Raw genomic sequence first — 20,694 nt, 5'->3', positions numbered from 1 at the left:
TGTTATTTAATATGCCCCTCAGTATATTAAATATTCTATTATAAGCAAACTCTTTAAGCTAGGCAAAATAACTCTATACCTTTAAAAAATGTCCAGTGATGTCAATTAAAAAATATCCAGAGGCAACAATTAATATCTTATCAATAGTTCTTGCAATTACTACAGTGACATAGCCACATCACTGTGAACATAGCAGCTCAATTCAAGATTCATAGCTGTTAGAGTCTGTAAACAAGTCTGGATGGCGCCTGGCAAAATGCCAGAGGGAGTGGTTTGTGAAGTAAGTCAGCGAGCCATTAAGTATGGAGATTCCTTATTGGTTGACTGATGTATTTAGTTTATGTTAATTAGATAAGCTGTGTGGAATGTATAAATACCATTCCTGTCCTACAATAAACGGCTTCCACTCCTGCTGTATCAACGTACACAAGTTGTTCGTGTCACCCCACCCCCCCAGCCCCCCCCACCCCCGGTTATTTTGCTGCAGCCAGACTGCGGCACATAGCTATGCTATGGAACCAACCTAAGTGCCCTTCAACAGATGAATGAATTTTTTAAAATGTGGTGTATATACACACACACACACACACACACACACACACACACACAAAGGAATATTACTCAGCCATAAAGAAGAATGAAATTATGGCATTTGTAGGCAAATGGACAGGACTGGAGACTGTCATGCTAAGTGAAATAAGTCAATCCCAAAAAACCAAAGGTCAAATATTCTCTGATATGTGGATGCTAACATACAGTAAGGTGGAGGGGATAGAAGTTCATTGGATTAGACAAGAGGAATAAAGAGAAGGTAGAAGAGTAGGAATAGGAAAGACAGGAGAATGAATCAGACATGAATTTTCTGTGTTCAGATATGAATACACAATCAGTGAAACTCCAAATCATGTACAACCACAAGAATGCAATCCAAATTAGAGTAAGTTATACTCTATATATGTATATCAAAATATATTCTACTGTCATTTGTATCTAAAAAAGATAATTAAAAATAGTTCTTGCATTAACTACATGTTATTAAACATTAATAATGATAAAACATGTTATAAACTCCAAAATATTAAATAGCTAAAATTCTCTTATATATGGCTCTCAACTAAAAATAGTCGGACTTAAAATTTTTCAGCTACAATGATGTAAAAGTTATACATATCTATTATAAATAATACTTAGAATATGAATTTTAACCTTTTTGCTGGCTAGCAAATATTGAGCTAGGTAGGCTGTGGTAGTGAGCTACAGTTTCCAGTCAGTCAGGTGATCATGAGAGAACAACTGATACTCTAAACTTGAAATCCAGTACAATGTTCCATAGTGTTGCTAAGCTATGATGTTTGTTACATTAGAAGTATTAAATGCATTTTTAACTTATAATAGGTTTATTGGGATGTATCCACACTGTAGTTGAGGGGCATCTGTATATATTGACAAAAATTCTAATTTAATTGTTTTCCTAAAAATAACAGGTGGGTGGGTGCAATGGCACTTAGCTGTAATCCCAATGACTTTGGAGGCTGAAGCAAGAGGATCACAAATGCAAGACCAGCCCCAGCAACTTAGTGAGACACTGTCTTAAAAAATAAAAAGGACTGGGGATGTAGCTCAGTGGTACCCCAAGTAGTACCACCATCAACCATCACTACCAGCACCATCATTATCATAATAATAAATGGTCATTGGGGCAAAAAAAACCACAGACATATAGAAAAAAAGTATAAATTACCCTAAATTCTAATACCCAGTGCTCATCATTTTTAACATACAAGATAACACATGTATCATGAATCTCTTTTCATATTAGTAAAAATAGATATGTATTAAAACATTTAATGACTGTAAAATATTCTATTTTGAAATAACAAAATGTGCTTAAAACCCTCTTTATGAATATTTAAGTTGCTCCAAGTTCTCATTGTTTTAAACAACCTTCTGCTATGATTTGCATGTTTTTGTCCCTTCCAAAATTCATGTGTTCAAAACTTGCTCCCCAGTGCAGCAGTGTTGAGAGGTGGGATCTTTTGTTCAGGTAGTGAGGTCTCCACCCTCATGAATGGATTAATGCTGCTATAAAAAGTGCTTGAAGGGTTTTTCCCTCCTGCTCTTCTGACATGTTATTCCATGTCTGTCTTCATGCCAGGACACAGCAAGAAGGCCCTTGTCAGATGCCAGCACCTTGATCCTAGACTTCCCTGGTTTCAGAACTGAGAGAGAATAGATTTCTGTCCTTTATATATTACCCAGTCTCATGTATTGTTACACCAGCATAAAACAAACTAAATCACCCACTAAAGAACAACATCATATATTTTCAATCTTATAAAAATATCAAAGTTTTTTTAAAGAACTAGAACTGAAAAAAATTAAATGAAACAGAATAGGTATATTCAATTAAAATCTCAGCTTATTTTAGCTAACCTGAACTAAGTAAGAAAACAAAATTGAACAACAAAAAAAAGATAAACACTTAATAGTAATGCAGTTTTTTAACATTAAGAATTCTATTCTATTCCCCATCCCCCAAATAAAAATCTTTGCTACAAGTAAGGTACCTTACTTGAGGCAATTTGATCAGCTGAAATGAGTGTTTATGTCCTGGGAACCTAGGAAATGAAAGTTCTAAGTCTTTCATAACTCAGAAAAGAAAAAAGGGAATATATAGCAAAAATCAGCACTGACTCTCCTCAAAAAAAAAAAAAAAAAAAAAGAATGGATCCAAGCATCAGAAGACTTTGGTTCTTGATATCTACATTTTCTTTGCAACAGACTAGAGGAGATTTAGCAATAAACACTTAGAAGATTATGAACTAGAATGCCATTACAAGTAAAAGGCTGTCTCTTCAGAAACTTGAAACACTTTTCAGTTCCTAAAAGAGCTTATTCTCAGTTATACAGAGTTAGAATTTATTGAGCTGTGTCCATGAAGCAATAAATAAGACTGAAGCAATCAGTCAAAAAGGAAAGTCCTAATTTGTCTTATTGAAGAAAAAGAACTTATTGGATTTTCCTCGTTCCAAATCCTTAAGAAAGAATATATAAATAAATAAATAAATAAACCTCCTGTAGTTAGGGGTTGACGGAACACACACCAAATTTCTTTTTCATAGAATGCAGCAGATGCTTAAGATGGTACCATCTCTGAAAATACTAGAATTACTTTGATTAATAAATATGAGAAATAGAACTGAATAATGGATTTTAGACTATAACGTACATTGGTTTGTCAGGAAAAAAAATGACTGCTGACCACCAAAAAAAAAAGGAGGAGGAGGAGAAGGAAGGGCAGGAGGAAATGTTGATGATTATCTTTCTTTTAGCGCTATTAGACACACTACTTTTCACTTCTAAGAGAACACCTCTTTACATGCTCTCATTTTGGCTTTTGATCAACCACCCCCTCTGGCCAAGCATAACACCTACCATATAATCTACTTCACTCAACCATTTCAGACACTTTTACCTGATAATTGAAATTTTTAAATGTCTCAATAGTCACTGCTCTCTCATTTTAGTGGATTATGGTATAAATCAAATGAACAAATGTCCAAGGAAATGTTACATTTCAAACCTTTTTTTTTTTTTTTAGGGGAAAATTTGAAAAAAAAAAAACAATGAAAATTCTAAGGTCTGCTACCAATTTGTTATCTGAACTTGAACTTAACTATTTTATATCTTTTCTATTTTATAAAAACAATCCAGTTTCTACTGTGAGGGTAAAATGAGATAAATTAATATTGGAAGTTGGAAAGTATTATAAAAATGAAACAATAATGATTGTGTGACACACTCCCTTATGCTAGGTACTGAGGAAAACTTTTAACAACTAATCTAAGTGGCTTGTTTCACTGTAAATGTAGACTCCCATGAATTACTTGGGAACATTAGGCAGTGTGGCCATGATGAATGCTATCAATACCAGCAAGCGCAAAGCCTTCACATCTGGCTGCAAGCCATCTGAAGCTCACTCCACCAGACTTTGGCCAAATAAATCACTTTCAAGATTTCATCAGTCTCTAATCTTCTCACAGTAGTGAGAAGACAGAAAGAATTTGGTTAGAACTCAGCTAGAGGTGAAACAAAAAAAACAAACAAAAAAAAAAAGAGGTGGGATCTTTTGTTCAGGTAGTGAGGTCTCCACCCTCATGAATGGATTAATGCTGCTATAAAAAGGGCTTGAAGGATTCTTTCTCTCCTGCTCTTCTGACATGTCTTTCCATGTCTGTCTGTCTTCACGACAGGACACAGCAAGATGGACCTTGTCAGATGCCAGAACCAAAAGTTTCAAAACTACAAGACCTACCAGGTAAAGTGGTCCAGAACTTTTGACATTTTTCTATCTCTCTATTAAAGAGCCCATGTCAGACATCAAAACCCTACTTATATTTGGGGGATTCTTTTGTTCTCTCCATATATAGTATTGTTACTATCAATAACCAGTATGCCTCCAAAGTTTTGGTAACTATTAAGAAAATCCACAATAGAAGACATAGAGACAAACCCATACAGATATCGTCAAAGATCCTTGACAAAGGTACCAAAAGCAAACACTGGAGAAAAGAAAACCTCTTTTAAAAAAGGTGCTGAGAAAACTGTATATATATATACACTGAGACTAGATCTTTATGTCTTACCCTGCACAAAAATCAACTCAAAATGGATCAAAGACCTAGGGCTTAGACCAGAAACTACACAACTCCTAGAAGGGCTGCAAAAAGGCACAGGCAATATTTTCTCAATAGGACTCCTAAAGCTCAGGAAATAATGCTAAGAGTTAATAAATGGAATAGCATCAAAATAAAAAGCTTCTGCACAGCAAAGGAAACAAGAATGTGAAGAGAGGGCTGGGGCTGTAGCTCAGTGGTAGAGTGTTTGCCTAGCATATGTGAGGCACTAGGTTCAATCTCAGCACCACATGTAAATAAGTAAAATAAAGGTCCATTGACAACTAAAAAAAAAAAAGAACGTGAAGAGAGAACCTATAGAATGGGAGAGAATCTTTGCTAGTTACCCTCCAAACAGGATTAATATCCAGAACATATAAAGAACTCAAAAAACTTAATACCAAAAATCAAATGTCCCCCTTAATAACTGGATAAATGAACTAAACAGACACTTTTCAAAAGAAGAAATAAAAATGGCCAACAAATATATGAAAATATTCAACATCATTAGCAATTAAAAAAATGCAAATGCAAATCATTTTACACCAGTAAGAATGGCAGTCATCAAGACTCCAAATAATAATAAATGTTGGAGAAAATGTGGAGAAAAAGGAACACTTTTACACTGTTGGTGGGATTGTGAATTAATACAACCACCATGGAAATCAGTATGGAGATTTCTCAAAAGACCAGGAATGGAATCACCATATAACCCAACTATACCATTTCCTGGTATTTATCCTAAAGAATAAAAGTCAGCATACTATAGAAATATGTGCATACCCATGTATACAGCAGCACAATTCACAGCCAAACTATGGAACCAGCCTATGTATCCATCAGTAGATAAACGGATAGAGAAAATGTGCTTTACATACACAATGAAGTTTTATTCAGCCATGAAGAAAAATAAAATTGTGTCATTTACAGGAAAATGGATGAAACTAGAGACCATTACGTTAAGCAAAATAAGCAGAACTCAAAAGATCAAGGGTCATATGCTTTTCTGTCATATATGAAAGCTAGAGAAGAAAAAGGAAAAGAAAGGTGGGGGGGATCTCATGAAAATCTAAGGGAGAGCATTAGAACAGAGGAAAGGGAGCAGGAGGAGGCTGGAGGAGGAGAGGAAGGGGGTACTGCTATGGGGGGGGGATATTGGCCAAATTATATTGCTATGTTGTGTGCATGTACAAATATATAACAACAAATCCCACCATTATGTACAACTATAATACACTAATAAAAAATGTGGAGAAAAAAATAAAATCCAACGTATCAGCTATAAGACTTCCATGTATCAAGTATTGAAAGGAGCTGCTCCAGATTTTTTGAACTGGCACACTCTAGCCTGAGCACAGATGACCCACCTATAATACAGACCATGATGTGGAATACTAGCTTCATGTAAGGAACACATTATTACTGAATCATAAAAGACAGAGACTATATGACTATATTTCAACATTACTATATCCCATAACACTCCATTCAAAGAAGAATTTCATCTCAGACCTTGAAAATAGACTCCTAAAAAATAGAGAATTTGGGCTGGGGATGTGGCTCAAGCGGTAGCGCGCTCGCCTGGCATGCGTGCGGCCCGGGTTCGATCCTCAGCACCACATACCAACAAAGATGTTGTGTCCGCCGAGAACTAAAAAAATAAAAATATTAAAAACACTCTCTCTCTCTCTCTCTCTCTCTCTCTCTCTCTCTCTCTCTCTCTCTCCTCTCTCACTCTCTCTTTAAAAAAACAAATAGAGAATTTTATTGAAACTATGAAAATATATAAAAACTATAATCTTAATCAGAAACTAAACATTTCAAGAGTTATTTCATCAGAATAGAATGTCTTGGTGCCCAAAACAAGATAATGTTAACTTTCGGTACAAGAAACAAAATATATGCTTTGAAACATAACAGATTTTTAAATGGTTAATGTGAAAAAAGCAATGTTTGAAAGCTCCCATGTTATCTTCATTTTTCTGTCCATATAAATAATCTAACTTCTCATTGACTTCATGATGGCACAGGAAAACAAACTATAACAGAGTACTAGCAGAAAAGTCAGTTTTTGTTTCAATAATTAATTTGATAATAGTACATTAGTTTGTTGTTGTTGGGTTTGTTTTGGTTTTTTGTTTTGTTTTTTTGCAGTACTGGGGACTAAACCCAGAGCCTGTTGCCCTCTAGACAATCACTCTACCTTTGAGCTACATTCTAAGCACTAATATATATATATATATATAGGTATATATATATATATATATATATATATTTCTATATATGTATATATTTCTATATATATATATTTCTATATATATATATTTTAAGTTATAAATGGACACAATACCTGTATTTTATTTATTTTTTATGTGGTTCTGAGGATTGGAACCCAAGTGCTCTACCACTGAGCCACAATCCCAGCCCTCTCAATCCCTTTTGATTTAATTTTGAGGCAGGGTCTTACAAAGTTGTCCAAGCTGGCCTCAAACTTGGAATCCTCCTGCCTCACTCAGCCTCTTATGTAGCTGGGATTATAGGTATGTACCACTGATTTGTTAGTTTTAAGAATAAACTAGCTGGGTATAGGGACACAGTGACAGCTGCCCAGGAGGCTGAGACAGGATCTCAAGTTCAAAGCCAGCCTCAGGAATGGCGAGGCACTAAGCAACTCAGTGAGACCTGATCTAAATAAAATACAAAACAGGGCTGAGGATGTAGCTCAGTGGTTGAGTGTTCCTGAGTTCAATCCCCAATATCACTTCCCAAAAAAGAATAAACTAAGATACATATTTTAAAAATCATGATAACGGAGGGGCTGGGGTTGTAGCTCAGTGGTAGAGAGCTAACCTAGCACATATGAGGCACTGGGTTCAATCCTCAGTACCACCTAAAAAATAAAATAAAGGTATTTAAAAAATCATATAGCCAAAAACTAAAAAATAAATATTAAAAAAATTCTCTCTCTCTCCCCCTCTCTCTCTCACTCTCTCTTTAAAAAATAAATAAATAAATAATCATATAATGGAATTGTAGCCACTTTCACATTTTGATTATTGTCATATCTGTGCCTCTATGATTAGCTACAAATATTAAAAGGATTTTCATTTTGTCAGAGACCACTCTATTTTTCACACAGTCACATACTCATATCTGATCTTGCAATATTGAGACTTAAAATCTCTAATATCAAACTTTACAATGTAAACTGTAAAATCATCACTACCCATTTAGTAGAAAGGCCACCTGTATTTTTCATATCAGCTAGAACTGACTTAAGAAAATTGAGTACTTATTTCATACCTTCACAAACTCTAGGTAGTCGGTGTTGGTTCTTTCTCCACCGAGTCTAACAGGAACTAAAATAATAACAGCTTTGTCATCTGCATTATCAGAGGTCATGGAAGCACTCTGTTTATCAATTACATCAGAACTGTAAACTGAGGAAAACATAAAGAATACATATTCAATTTTAGAAAAGTGATTTTCAGAAGATTTTTACCCTAATTCCCCTGCCCCCACATTGGCCAGTCATCTGATCTTGGCATATTAAAAATATCTACCTCATTAATGTATGTATTCAATTTATACCAATTGAGTAGCTACTATATGGCACTGGAACTTCAGCAGTAGGTAAAACACAGACAAATTCCTGTCCTCTATGAATATATGCTCTAATGGGGGAAACAGATATTAAAAGGTAAAATATAAAATATGTCAGATGCTGGAGGTACTTTAACGAAAAATAAAGAAAAGTGGATAGGAAATGCTAAGGTGGGGACAATTTTCAAATCAGGTATCAGGGAAGTCTTATAAGAAGCAACATTTGAGTCAAGACTTAAGGAAAGTGGGGGAAAAGCCTTCCAGACAGAAATGTCAGCAAGCACAAAGGTCCTAAGGTAGAAACAGCTAGCATGTCCTTAGAACAGGAGGCCAATGCCTCTGGAGGGAAGCAAGCAAGGGGTACAGCAGTAAGAAACAGCGTTACAGATTAGAAGTCTTGAAAGCCATTGTAAAGACCAGTTTTTGAGTGAGATAGTAAGTTACTGAGGAGTTTTTTTTGAGAATGGAGTGTCTCAATCTGACTCACTCTTTTTAATAGGCTGCTTTCTGTGTTGATAATAAACTGCAGGGGTGAGAGCTGAAGTAAAGTAAAGAGAACAGTTAGAAAGAAAGTCACTACAGTTTTCCAGGAAGAGATGATGGTGGCCTGAGCAAAGGCAGTCACTGTAAAAATAAGAATGGTTTGGGGACATTCATGTGGAAGTAGTACAAAGTGACTGTTTCAAATATCTGAAGATAAAGTAAGGACTTGCTATTAAATGTTATGATGCAAGAGAGAAAAAAGTGTGACTTGGGTGACTTGCAGGGGTTTTGGTCGAAGTAAAAGAGTGAAATGGTTGCCACTTACAAAAACATAAAAGACCATAGAAAGAAAAAACAAAGGAAGAAGAACTGGAAATTGAGTTTTAGATATATCAGTTTGAGATGCTTGTTAGACATGCAGGTTGAGTAGGCAGTTAGGAAAGTTTAACATTTAGGAAGGGTACCAGGATGAATCTATAAATCTGGGAATCGCCAGAATATAGATTATATTGATAAGTCACAATACTGGGTATATTCAAATCAGTGTAGACAGAAACAGAGATGAAATCTAAAGTCTAAGCACTAAAATACCAATACTTCTAAAGATGAAGGAGATGATGAAAAAACCAACTAAGGAGACTGTGAAGGAATAGACAGAAGGTAAAAGGAAAATCTGTCGAACAATGTTCTGAAAAGCAAGTAACAAAAATGGTACAAGGAGGAGGAAGTCATCAACTGCACCAAATGCAGGTGGCAAACTAATGTTAGGGCTGAGAAGTGACCACTGGGTTTACCAAGATGAAATTATTGATAAGAGCAGTTTTGGTGGGGGCAGTGAGAGCCTAGGTGGAATATTTCAAAAGAAAATAGAAGAATTTTCTGGAAACAAATATAGACAAACTTTTGTTCAAAATACATTTATTCAAATAGTTGCTACTTACAAAACACAAAAGTTACTTCACCACCCACACTACCTATCAGTTTAACCAAACTAACTCTGCTCTCTTCTCAGAAGAGCTGATAACAAAATTCTGGAAGCTGATGTTGTAGCTCAGTGGTAGAGCACTTGCCTAGCATGTGTGAGGCCTGAGTTCGATTCTCAGCACCCCATATAAATAAACAAATAAAATAAAGACCCATCGACAAGTAAAACATATTTTTAAAAAAGAAAATCTGCTGCTTTTGTCCTATACTTTCCTTTAAATATCAAGTTTAGAATCAGTTATAGAATTCTTCTTGTCACCAGCCTCATTTCCCATAGTCTGTCTAAACCAAAGCTAGAAAAATGTCACAATAATTCTGCCTTATCGAATTGCCTCTTACCTTTTATCTTCACTGAATACACATTTACTGAGGCCCTGACATTTACTGATGTGTTTTATGCTAGACAAGGTTTTGACTTTAAAAAGTGTCTAGCTCAATTGTTTATGTGTTCTTCCTCTACCTCCAACATAAGAGTTAAGACACAGTTCAATTTTGTTTCAGAGGCACACAAATGATTCTGATACCCTTACTCTAACCCTCTCAGGAATCACTGATCTACAAGGAGAAACAGATAATTATATAATGTAATATCACAAGTGAATCACAAGTACAACATTTAACACAAGTATTTCTAAAATGTTACAGAGCACAGAGGAAAAATAAACTAATTCTGCCTGATGAGAATTAGGAAAAAGCATAACCTTTAAGTGTGTTTCTAAAGAACAAGTTAAAGTTCACAAGGGACATTCTAATAAGAAGGGTGTAAAGGTTTGGAATATGGAATTCCCCGCAAAAGCTCATACATTAAGCAACTCAGGGATATTCAAAAGTGAAATGGTTAGATTATGAGAACTATAACCTACTAGGTAGACAAATCCATTTGATAGATTAATAATCTGAATGGATTACTGGGTGGTAACTATAGGCAGGTGAGGTATGGCAGAAGGAATTACATCACTGGAGGTGTGTCCTTGGGGATTATATTTTGTCCCTGATTCCCTGCAGGCAAGCACGCATTACCCACCCCTCACCCTGCACCATGAGCTGAGCAGCTTTCTTCCACTGTTGCTCTGCCATGATGTTCTGACTCACCTCAGGCCCAGAGCAGTGGAGTCAACTAACTATGGACTGAACCTCTAAAACCATGAGCCCAAAATAAACTTCTTCCTTTTCTAAATTGTTCATATTGGGTATCTTGGTCATAGTAAAGAAAACACAGAGGGACATTCCACATAGAGGCAATTAATATGCACAGAGGCATGGAAAGGAGACAATAGTAGCGTGTCCTAAGAATAGCCTGAAGATTGACAGTACATTAATGTATTGAGTATGGAAGATGGTGTTGGGAAATGATACTGGAAATGTAGGTTGGGACAAATTGTACAGGACTTTGTGTGCTTTAAATGCTAAGATAATCTGAGACTAAAGTTTGTGGGCAACTAGTTGCAGGTCTTTATAAATCAAGGAACATGATCAATGTCTTTTGATCAGAGGATCAAAAAGGGAAGAGAGATAGGGAAATCAAGTTAAGGTCCAAGTTATAGATAAAGTATGATCTAAATCAATGAGAGGGAAAAAGAGAGAATAGATTTCAGGAACATTTTTAAAAGAGTAACTGGAAAGCTTTTGCTGACTGGCTAGACAAGAATGATGAATAAACATCCAAGAATGAGTGGATTCTACCTTAAATAACCTTTGTATATGATCCTCTCTGTTAAGAAAAAATAGAAAGTAAAAGCAGGTAAGACAGAGGAAAATCATAGTTTCATTTTAAACAGGATGAATATGAAGGGTTTGTAGAATATCTTGATAGAAATATTTGAAGGGGAACAGAAAACATGAATTACCTCACACTAAGTATGAGGTATAAATAAGATCCATTAAACATGAATAATAAAAATTTAAAGAACTACTATAAACCACTTATATAATGAGAAACTCTGTACTGTTTGCTTAATTAAGAAACTATATATAATGAATAAAGACCAAGGCTGATTGATACCAATAAAAGAATAGAAAGCAATTAATAAATCTATTTATGATTAGTCATTTAAGCACATCTTGACACTTACAGGTCTTTTTTTTTGGGGGGGGGAGGGTTTACTGGAGATTGAACTCAGGGACACTCGGCCACTGAATCACATCCCCAGGCCTATTTTGTATTTTATTTAGAGACAGAGTCTCGCTAAGTTGCTTAGTGCCTCACCATTCCAGAGGCTGGCTTTGAACTCAAGATCCTTCTGCCTCAATCTCCCTAGCTGCTGGGATTATAGGAATGCACCACTGTGCCCAGGCAGTTTACAGGTCTTAACATAGCAAATTTTATTTATAAAACCTCCCACATGAAAAACAAACACAGTACCTTCAAAATGTATATGCTCATCTGAAAAATTATCACTTTTATTTTTAAATGGCTATTAATTATGACTTTCTTTTAAAAGGAAATTATCCTTAACAAAAGGCCAAAAAAATTGCATCTATAGGGGCTGGGGATATAGCTCAGTTGGCAGGGTGCCTGCCTTATGCACAAGGTCCTGGGATTCAATCCCCAACACCACCAAAAAAAAAAAAAAGATGCATGTATACGGCTGGGATGTAGCTCAGTGGCAAAGCATTTGCCTTGCACTGGCAAAGCCCTAGGTTCAATCCCCAGTTCCCCAACCCCAACAAAAAAAAAAAATATGCATATATAATTTGGCAACCAATCTTTCTACAATAGTTAGAGTAACCTTAAACATATTAAATATCATTGTAGTATAATTAACTTTAACAAAACATTAATATTTTTACTCTCTTAATTGCTTTTTTGTCAAAAATAAACTTAATAGCATGATGTGGCTTATTTTATTGTATTAGAAAGTTAAGGACTCTATTTCATTCCTAACAAAGTTTCAAAATCACTATAGACACTGATCAACACAAGACCCCAAACAACAAAAAAATCTAAATAATAGTTACATCATTACTAGATGATTTACTGAAGCACTGTGAAAAACATATAGTTCCTCTAAAATAAACGCAAAATTTTCTTTCCTTAAAACACATGTAGTTTAAGTCTTTTAAAATAGTCATTTTAAATACTGGAATTTGTTTTGGAAAATTTATTTTATTATTATAAATTATAGCATATATTCAATAAAATATTTAATGAATACCTCTTATATGTAGCATGTTCTGTAGGAACAAAAATGTATAACACATGGTATCTCAACCTTCATTATCATTTATAATATAACTGGGAAGACAGATGAGCTAAACATACATGAAAGGTCTAAACAAATAAAAATTAAAAATTAGTATTTTATACATTCCTTACCTGTACAATCTTGTGCAACATAAATAGTTATTCCTTGTAAATCAGGGTGTCTTGCTTCTTCGACTGCTTTTCTAAGAAAATAATAAAAATTATCCTTTAAAATCCTAAATAGCATTTCTGTTTGGTAACTAAAGATTTAGTTAAGAGGAGGGAAAAAGCTACCATCTTTCTGACTTACGTATTAAACCTACATATCTACTGTCAGAACTATCATTTGGACAATGATTTCTGACATGGGAAACTACAACTTCCCCCTGTTCTACCCATTTTTACTTACTGGTTCTCTTGATTAAGAGGCTCAAGTTTATATGCTTACTCAAGGTAGAACCCATTCATTTTTTACTGTTTCCTCAGCATTCATTTCAAAGTCAATGACTTGTGAATATCAACAGAAATCAGGTTAATTTTACAAAGTTGAATTATTACACTAAATTACTCAAAGAACACCAAAGCATACATTAAAAAATACATTTTAAAAATTCTTGAATGTACAGTTTCACCTCCTACCCATCCCAAGACAGATTTCTCTCAGCTACTTAATTGGCTACAGTAAATGTTTTCTAACCATTGCTATTACGATATGCTTCAAGGTTTACTTCACATTAACTTAAAATTACTGACTTGGAATGAATTATTGTGCTTGTCCTCTGGTATACTTAAGAAAGTTTTTTTTTGTTCTATTCCTTAAATAGTCTTTCACCCTTCATTTCTAAAACCTGTATGAAGCTCAGCCTATATATTTCCAGCTACTTTGGAGGCTGAGACAAGAAGATGACTTGAGCTCACATGTTCAAACCCAGCCTACACAACACAGTGATATCTCATCTCACAACAAAACAAACAAAAACCAACCAAACAAAAAAAATCTATATAAATGGCTGGGAATGTAGCTCATACCATTCATGAGGTCCTGGGTTTGATCTCCAACATGGCAAAAAAAAAAAAAAAAAAAGGAAAAGGGGAAGAGGGGAAGAAAAGGAGGGAAGAGGAAGAAGAAAACATGTATGACCTGAATAAATGAATTCTTAATCTCAAATCTTAGAGTTCTATTGGGTAAAACTGCACATTAAAAAAAAAAAATCTCTCTAAAGTGGGCGTGGTGGCACACACCTGTAATCCCAGCAGCTCAAGAAGCTAAGACAGGAGTACCTGAGTTCAAAGCCAGCCTCAGTAACTTTGCAAAGCACTAAGCAACTGAGTGAGACCTTGTCTGCCCAATCCCAGGTACCAAAAAAAAAAAATTTTTGAGTGTGATATTCTCAATGCTACAGGTGTTAAAAAAAAAAAAAGTCACTTATCTGAAAAAGAAAATTATGCAAACTGGGGAAATACAAATATTTTTATTTAACTGTATCTTTACATTTCTTTAACCTAAAATGTTTTATTATGCGGGCTCCTGTGTGTTAGTATAAAAAGATGAATTGGCAAATGGCAAATGATGGCCCATAGGCCAAACACAACTTGTAGCCTCTTTATATACTGCAAGCATGATTTTCATAGTTTTAAGGAATTAAGTGAAAAAGAAAAATACTGGGCAGCAGAACCCTTATAATATCTGCAAGGCCTAAAATATTCACTATTTGATAAAGTTTGTTGAGCCCTGGAACATATCTTTAAGGGAAGAAACTATGCTTTTTTTTTTTTTTTTTTTTTTTAAAGAGAGAGAGGGAAGGCCGGGGAGAAGAGAGAGAGAGAGAGAGAGAGAGAGAGAGAGAGAGAGAGAGAGTTTTTAATATTTATTTTTCAGTTTTTGGTGGACACAACATCTTTATTTTATTTTTATGTGGTGCTGAGGATCGAACCCAGCGCCCCGTGCATGCCAGGTGAGTGCGTTACCGCCTGAGCCACATCCCCAGCCCAGAAACTATGCTTTTTTGTTTAGGCTTTTACATGATGTCTTACAAAGCTGAAATTTATACATTAACAATCCAATAAATAACATTAGGTAAATACTTTTTCAACAGTAAGCATATGACCTATAAAATAAAAAAGCATTATAATATGCAAAAATAGCTTGTAATAACTTCAAATTTATAAATGATTATAAATGGAGAAAATGTATGCTAACATACTACACTTAGATGATATATTGATGATTTAGTTTATAATAACAATGGGACATACAACAAATAATACAATATTTTAAAAAGTAACATTCAAATAAATGGCATGTAAAAGCTAAAGTATAATGAAATTTGACTTTGAACTTTTTTCTAACCATCCTGAATACCCTTTACTTTTACTATAATTATAATGTTAATAGTGCCATACATTTACAATTCACAAGAATCTGATGTGTGTACAAAGAAATGTTGAAAACATCAGTTTTAGCTCTTGACATTTCATTACACCATCAGTACATTACAGCCCCCAGGTTACCAAAAAAAAAAAAAAAATCTAAAACATTGTTTATGTCCTAAGATTGAAAGAGATGTTAGTTTTTTGAACATTTTAATAAAGTGGTATAATGAGAACTTATTTAGAAAGAGACCTTGAATATCTGTACCTATGAGCAACAATAAACAAAAGCAAGAGCAAGAAAGGAAAAATTTGTATGTAGATAAACGTAACTAGAGCCATAGTATGTCTTTTTTCCATATTAGCAAATGAAATATCCTTTATGAACATTCTTATACTAGACTTTAAAAGTTTCAATTTATATATACACATACTAAAATTCAGTATCTCTAAGCCTGAAAACCTCTGTCACAAGATCAAAGACTTTTAAATAATTTTACCTTAAAATGTGCGCAACAACACCTGGCCCATACCAATCTCCAGCACTTTTCCCAGACTTCTTTCCATACTCTATTAACTGATGTAAGCCAAAGACAGCCAATGGGGAATCACCAAACCAAGAGATGATTTTCCTGTGAAAAATTTCATTTTGCATCTCCTGATCATTAGGACATTTCTCAATTGTTTCCTTCAGAGAAATTGTTGGTGTTTCAGGTTCTCTTTCCCCTGAAAGCGATGTTTCAAATGATGATGTAATTTTTTTTACAGTGTGGGAAGTCCATGATTCAGACTCTGAATTTTCAATATTCAATGCATCAGGCCAGGTCCAAGCTATAGTAATTCCAAAGAAAGGTATTCAGATCTTTTAAATAGACAGACTTTAACAATTCTATTAAAAGAAATGTGTAGCATTTAAAGTCATACAGGTTATTAAACTAAAACAGAAAACTCAGAAATACACAAATATAGAGAGACAGAAAGTACATGAACAGCTGCTAATGAAGAGATACTGGGAATGACTGCTAATGAGTGTAAGGTTTCTCTGGGGATGATTAAAATGCCCTAAACATAGATTATAGTAGCGGCTGCAGAACTGTAAATATACTAAGAACCACTAAATTGTTTACTTTAAATGAGTGAATTTATGGTATGAATATTATATCCCAATGAAACTGCTTTCAAAAGAAAAACAAACAAAAGTATGGGTAGAGACAATCTCTTCTTCAATGATGTTTAAATGTGAGTGGTCATATTATTCTCAGGACTTTTTCTATAATCTCCAAATTTTCTAAACTGAGAATATATTACCCATAATCAAAATAACTACAAAAAGACAAAAGAAAAATACTAAACTCAGGAATAAATGTAAAATTCTGCAATTTGCTCTTTTTTATTTTCTTTACCAGCTCAGTGCTGTATTTAATTACCAGACTGCTTATCAGATATCCAGTCTTGACTCAATAAGCACATGCACTAACATTTACAGTACTCATGAATATATTTAGAAAGTGCATTTGTTCTGATTACCTATTAAAAGATAAATCTTTCCACAGAAATTTTAAACTTTCTTTAAAATATTTTTTCTATATATTCCTTCAGAATAACTTAATTATTGTTTAGAGAATAATACCAATTTTCTCATACATGAAGCTAATTTAATAAATGAAGCCATGGAAAACAAAAGTTCTTAAAAATCAAATATATCCATTACTTTACTGTTTTTAATAAACTAGTCATTAAATATATATGTCATTTTAAGTTAATAAAGTAAGTCACAGCTTTAGAAATCTAGTAAGGACTATGATAAATACTCTTAATCCTTGCCCTTGACTACAAATACATCATCCCAGAAGGTTAGCTTAAAATTTTTTTCTCCTTACTTTATTCACTGAACTCTTAAATAAACATTCTCTCTAAATCATCTCATCAATAATCTCTACATAAGGGTTATAAAACATTTGCAATGAAGTTCAGGGATATTGTCTCACACTTTTTTTGTTTTTGTATTTTGGTATTGGGGACTGAACCCAGGGGCACTTTACTACTAAGCAACATCCCCACCCCTTTTTATTTTTTTATTTTCAGACAGGATCTTACTAAGTTGCTGAAGCTCTCTTTGAACTTACAATCTTCCTACCCTAGCCTCCCAAATTGCTGAGATTTCAGGTGTGTGCCACCATGTCTGGCTGTCTAACACTTTGAAAAATTTTGTGGCTGACGATGTGGCTCAGTGGTTAAGGACCTCTGGGTTTAATCCTTAGTACCAAAAAAAAAAAAAAAAAAAAAGATAGTATTTAGTAATAGCTGGAGACAAGAGCCTTAAATCGTAAAATAAAATTCTCTTTCCAATATACACATTTGTCCATTAAAAAATGTACTAATAGAGGTTCAGTGGTAGCATGTGTGCAGTACTAGGTTAGATTCTCAGCACTACATATAAATAAATAAAACAAAGGTCCATCAACAACTAAAAAAATTTTTTAATGTATTAATAGAAGGTGGTATATTAGGAAAAAAAAGATGGAAGTTACACAATGACATTTTAGAGGGCTTTAAAGATTAAGCATGATGATCTTATTGATAATATGCCTAATTAACTTAATATAACAGTCATATTTATGAAGATAAAAATTTCAAAGCATTATTGATACATAAAGAGAAAATAAACCAAGATGAAAACTCCAGATTTAAAAGATACTAATTATTCTCCAAAATTACAGATATTAACCTGCCTAGACTTACTGAAATGGAGATATACCTAAGAATTATGCTAAAAGGGAAATAAATAATAACTACCAAAAAATCCAAAACCTACTAGTTTGAACTAACAATTCACAGTAGTGACAAGAATAACAGTCACATTTATCTAAAGATTTGAAAAAAGAATTTTGAAAGTGTGCATAGAAGACATGTATGGCCTAGTTCAATAAAATTGTAATATGCTAGGGTCAGTTACAACTTTAGAAAACATCAGGGAGTCACGAAAACTAACCTCAGAGAATTTTACAGAGTATGCAAGCTTGAAGCTCACACTTAAAAGCAACAGAGATTTGATTTACCTCTACCAAGAAAGTGTAGTATGAGTCCTTGAGCCAGTAGCATCTGGCCAGTTCTCAACGTACATCCCCAACCACAATCTGTTGTCAAAGATGAGCCTTCTATTTGAGGAAATTCTTCCCTGTAGGTCAGCCATATTCTAGAAATGAAATCTTTCCGAAATTCTTCTACATTTCCTGCAATTATGCGATCTTCTATTGTACATGCTGATTTTGAAGGTAACACTTTATTTTCATCTACAAAATAAAAATACAAACTATAGTCTTAAGTTAGGCAAAGAAATATCAATAATGGCAATATATTAGCATTATTGTCTTAAGTTATGGACTACATAACAACCTTTCTAATATTTTTTCTCACAAGTTATAGACTACATAACAACCTTTCTAATATTTTTTCTCACAAGTTATAGACTACATAACAACCTTTCTAATATTTTTTCTCATCTAAAAGGAAGATTAATTTTACTCTGCCTAATCAGGCTGTTATGAAAATCAAATGAGAATGAATCCTGAAACGTTTTAAACACTGGAAATAACTAATATAACACATATTACTATATTAACAATAACATCCTTTTCCATATATAATCAATTATTTGATGAAAGGATAATGGAAAGTATCTTTAACCTCATTTGGCTCAGGATATTCATATTAAAGCTCTCTGAAATGTGATATACAAATAAAAAGCATATAAATAAATAAAATAAAAGATCCATTTACAACTAAAAATTACTAAAAAAAAGAATGAGAAAGCCAAGAAACAAAATACATAAGATTTGCTATTAATACAGAGGCTTAATTAATTAATACCACAATCAAAAATCATGAGAAATATGATAATTATTTCACTATGAGAAAAAATTTGATGAAAAACAAATTGCAAAACAAACCCTCAGAGAGTACAGTTACTGTAATTATTTGATATAAAATAATCATGCATATATTTACAAAAGGATATCAAAAGTTGGACAAATAACAGAAATCAGACTATTAAAAGTGAACAGGTGAGGACCAAATTGAACTACTAGAATTGAAAAAAAAGAAACTGAATACAAAAACTTGGTGTAGAATTATGACCGCTCAGGAGATAATTAGGGAGCCAGAAATAAGAAATAAAGAAAGAACATAGCACAGAGAGACAAAGTAATGGAAAATATAAAACAAAAAACTGCAGAGAATGAAGAAATATTTAACAGAAGATTTATCAGATATGCAGAAGGAGAAAATAGAAAGAATGGGGAACAGGTATTATTAAAAATGGCTAATAGTCAGGAATAATGGAATATGCTACTATATAATCCTAGCTACTAGGAGGTCACAAATTAGAGGACAGCAGGGACAATTTAGAAAGACCCTGTCTTAAAATAAAAATGCCTTGGGATGTAACTCAGTGATAGAGTGTTTGCCTGTATGCACAAGGTATAGGTTTAATCCCCAGTACCTAAGGGGAAAAAGGCTAATATTTTACAGATTTTTAAGAGGTAAATTTCAAGCAGATTAAAATGAAATCCATACCAAAGAAAAGGAGCTGATCTTAAAAACAACCAGAGAGGAATACAAATAAACAAATAAATGACGGCTTTGAAATAACTTGGAGAGAAATCTTTTTTTCTGTAGGGGTTAGGAAACATACAGTGAACTTTACCAAGGGTACATGAAAATGGGGTTTCCTAAGCTCCTCCTCTTCTTCAGGGGGTCCAGGATAGAACTGGGAGGAGCAGAGATTCTCATTGTGTTGGGGGACTGAGTTAGGACAGAAACTCCCTAACAGCTGGGCCCCCTTCCCATCCCCACTCCCCATCTCTTTTCTTGCTGAGGCAGGTGGTCCATAGGCTCTTATTCCTTGGAGATCATGTGGACCATAAAGTTCACCACCCTATTGCTAAAACCAAATTCACAGTCAAATAAGGAAATGAGCTTGACAAGGTGGTAATTAAGGGAGGGCAATGCCAATATCAACACCAAAGATGCTAGAGTGGGGAAGGGGTCATGTCTGTAATCCCAGCAACTCAGGAGGCTGAAGCAGGAAAGTTGCAAGTAAAAAGGCTAGGGATGTGGCTCAGTGGTAAATCCCACTGCCACCAAAAAACTAAATAAATAAATAGGAGGGAATATCATTGTTACAGTTACAGGAGACAACTTGGTCCCCAATGTAGCCCAAGATGCCCTTTAGTGGGCCTGAAGAGAAAAACATCACATCTTTAAATAAGCAAAGATTTCTTAAACAGAATACAAAGAGCACTATTTAAGATGTAAAAAATATTAACTAGACTATATTAAAATTAAAAATTAAGATACCATTAAGTGGGTGAAAAAGTAAGTAATGAAGTAGAT

The 20,694-nt window shown here is 34.0% G+C and overlaps 1 protein-coding gene across 7 annotated transcripts in view; it reads right to left on the bottom strand.

Moving 5' to 3' along the window:
- Atg4c (autophagy related 4C cysteine peptidase) overlaps positions 1–20,694 on the bottom strand; it is a 93,580-nt gene that overhangs the window by 35,361 nt on the left and 37,525 nt on the right. For all 7 annotated transcript variants that reach the window (XM_026408742.2, XM_026408739.2, XM_026408743.2 and 4 more), the window contains 4 exons: positions 18,360–18,593; positions 15,801–16,131; positions 13,063–13,133; positions 7,980–8,116 (listed from right to left, as the gene is read on the bottom strand). In XM_026408742.2, the coding sequence (XP_026264527.1) occupies positions 7,980–8,116; positions 13,063–13,133; positions 15,801–16,131; positions 18,360–18,593 (773 nt within the window). The remainder of the gene's footprint in view (positions 1–7,979; positions 8,117–13,062; positions 13,134–15,800; positions 16,132–18,359; positions 18,594–20,694) is intronic.

Source organism: Urocitellus parryii, chromosome 11 (genome assembly GCF_045843805.1).
Source record: "Urocitellus parryii isolate mUroPar1 chromosome 11, mUroPar1.hap1, whole genome shotgun sequence".
In the NCBI taxonomy this organism is placed as follows: Eukaryota; Metazoa; Chordata; class Mammalia; order Rodentia; family Sciuridae; genus Urocitellus; species Urocitellus parryii.
This window is presented reverse-complemented; position numbering and strand designations above follow the sequence as displayed.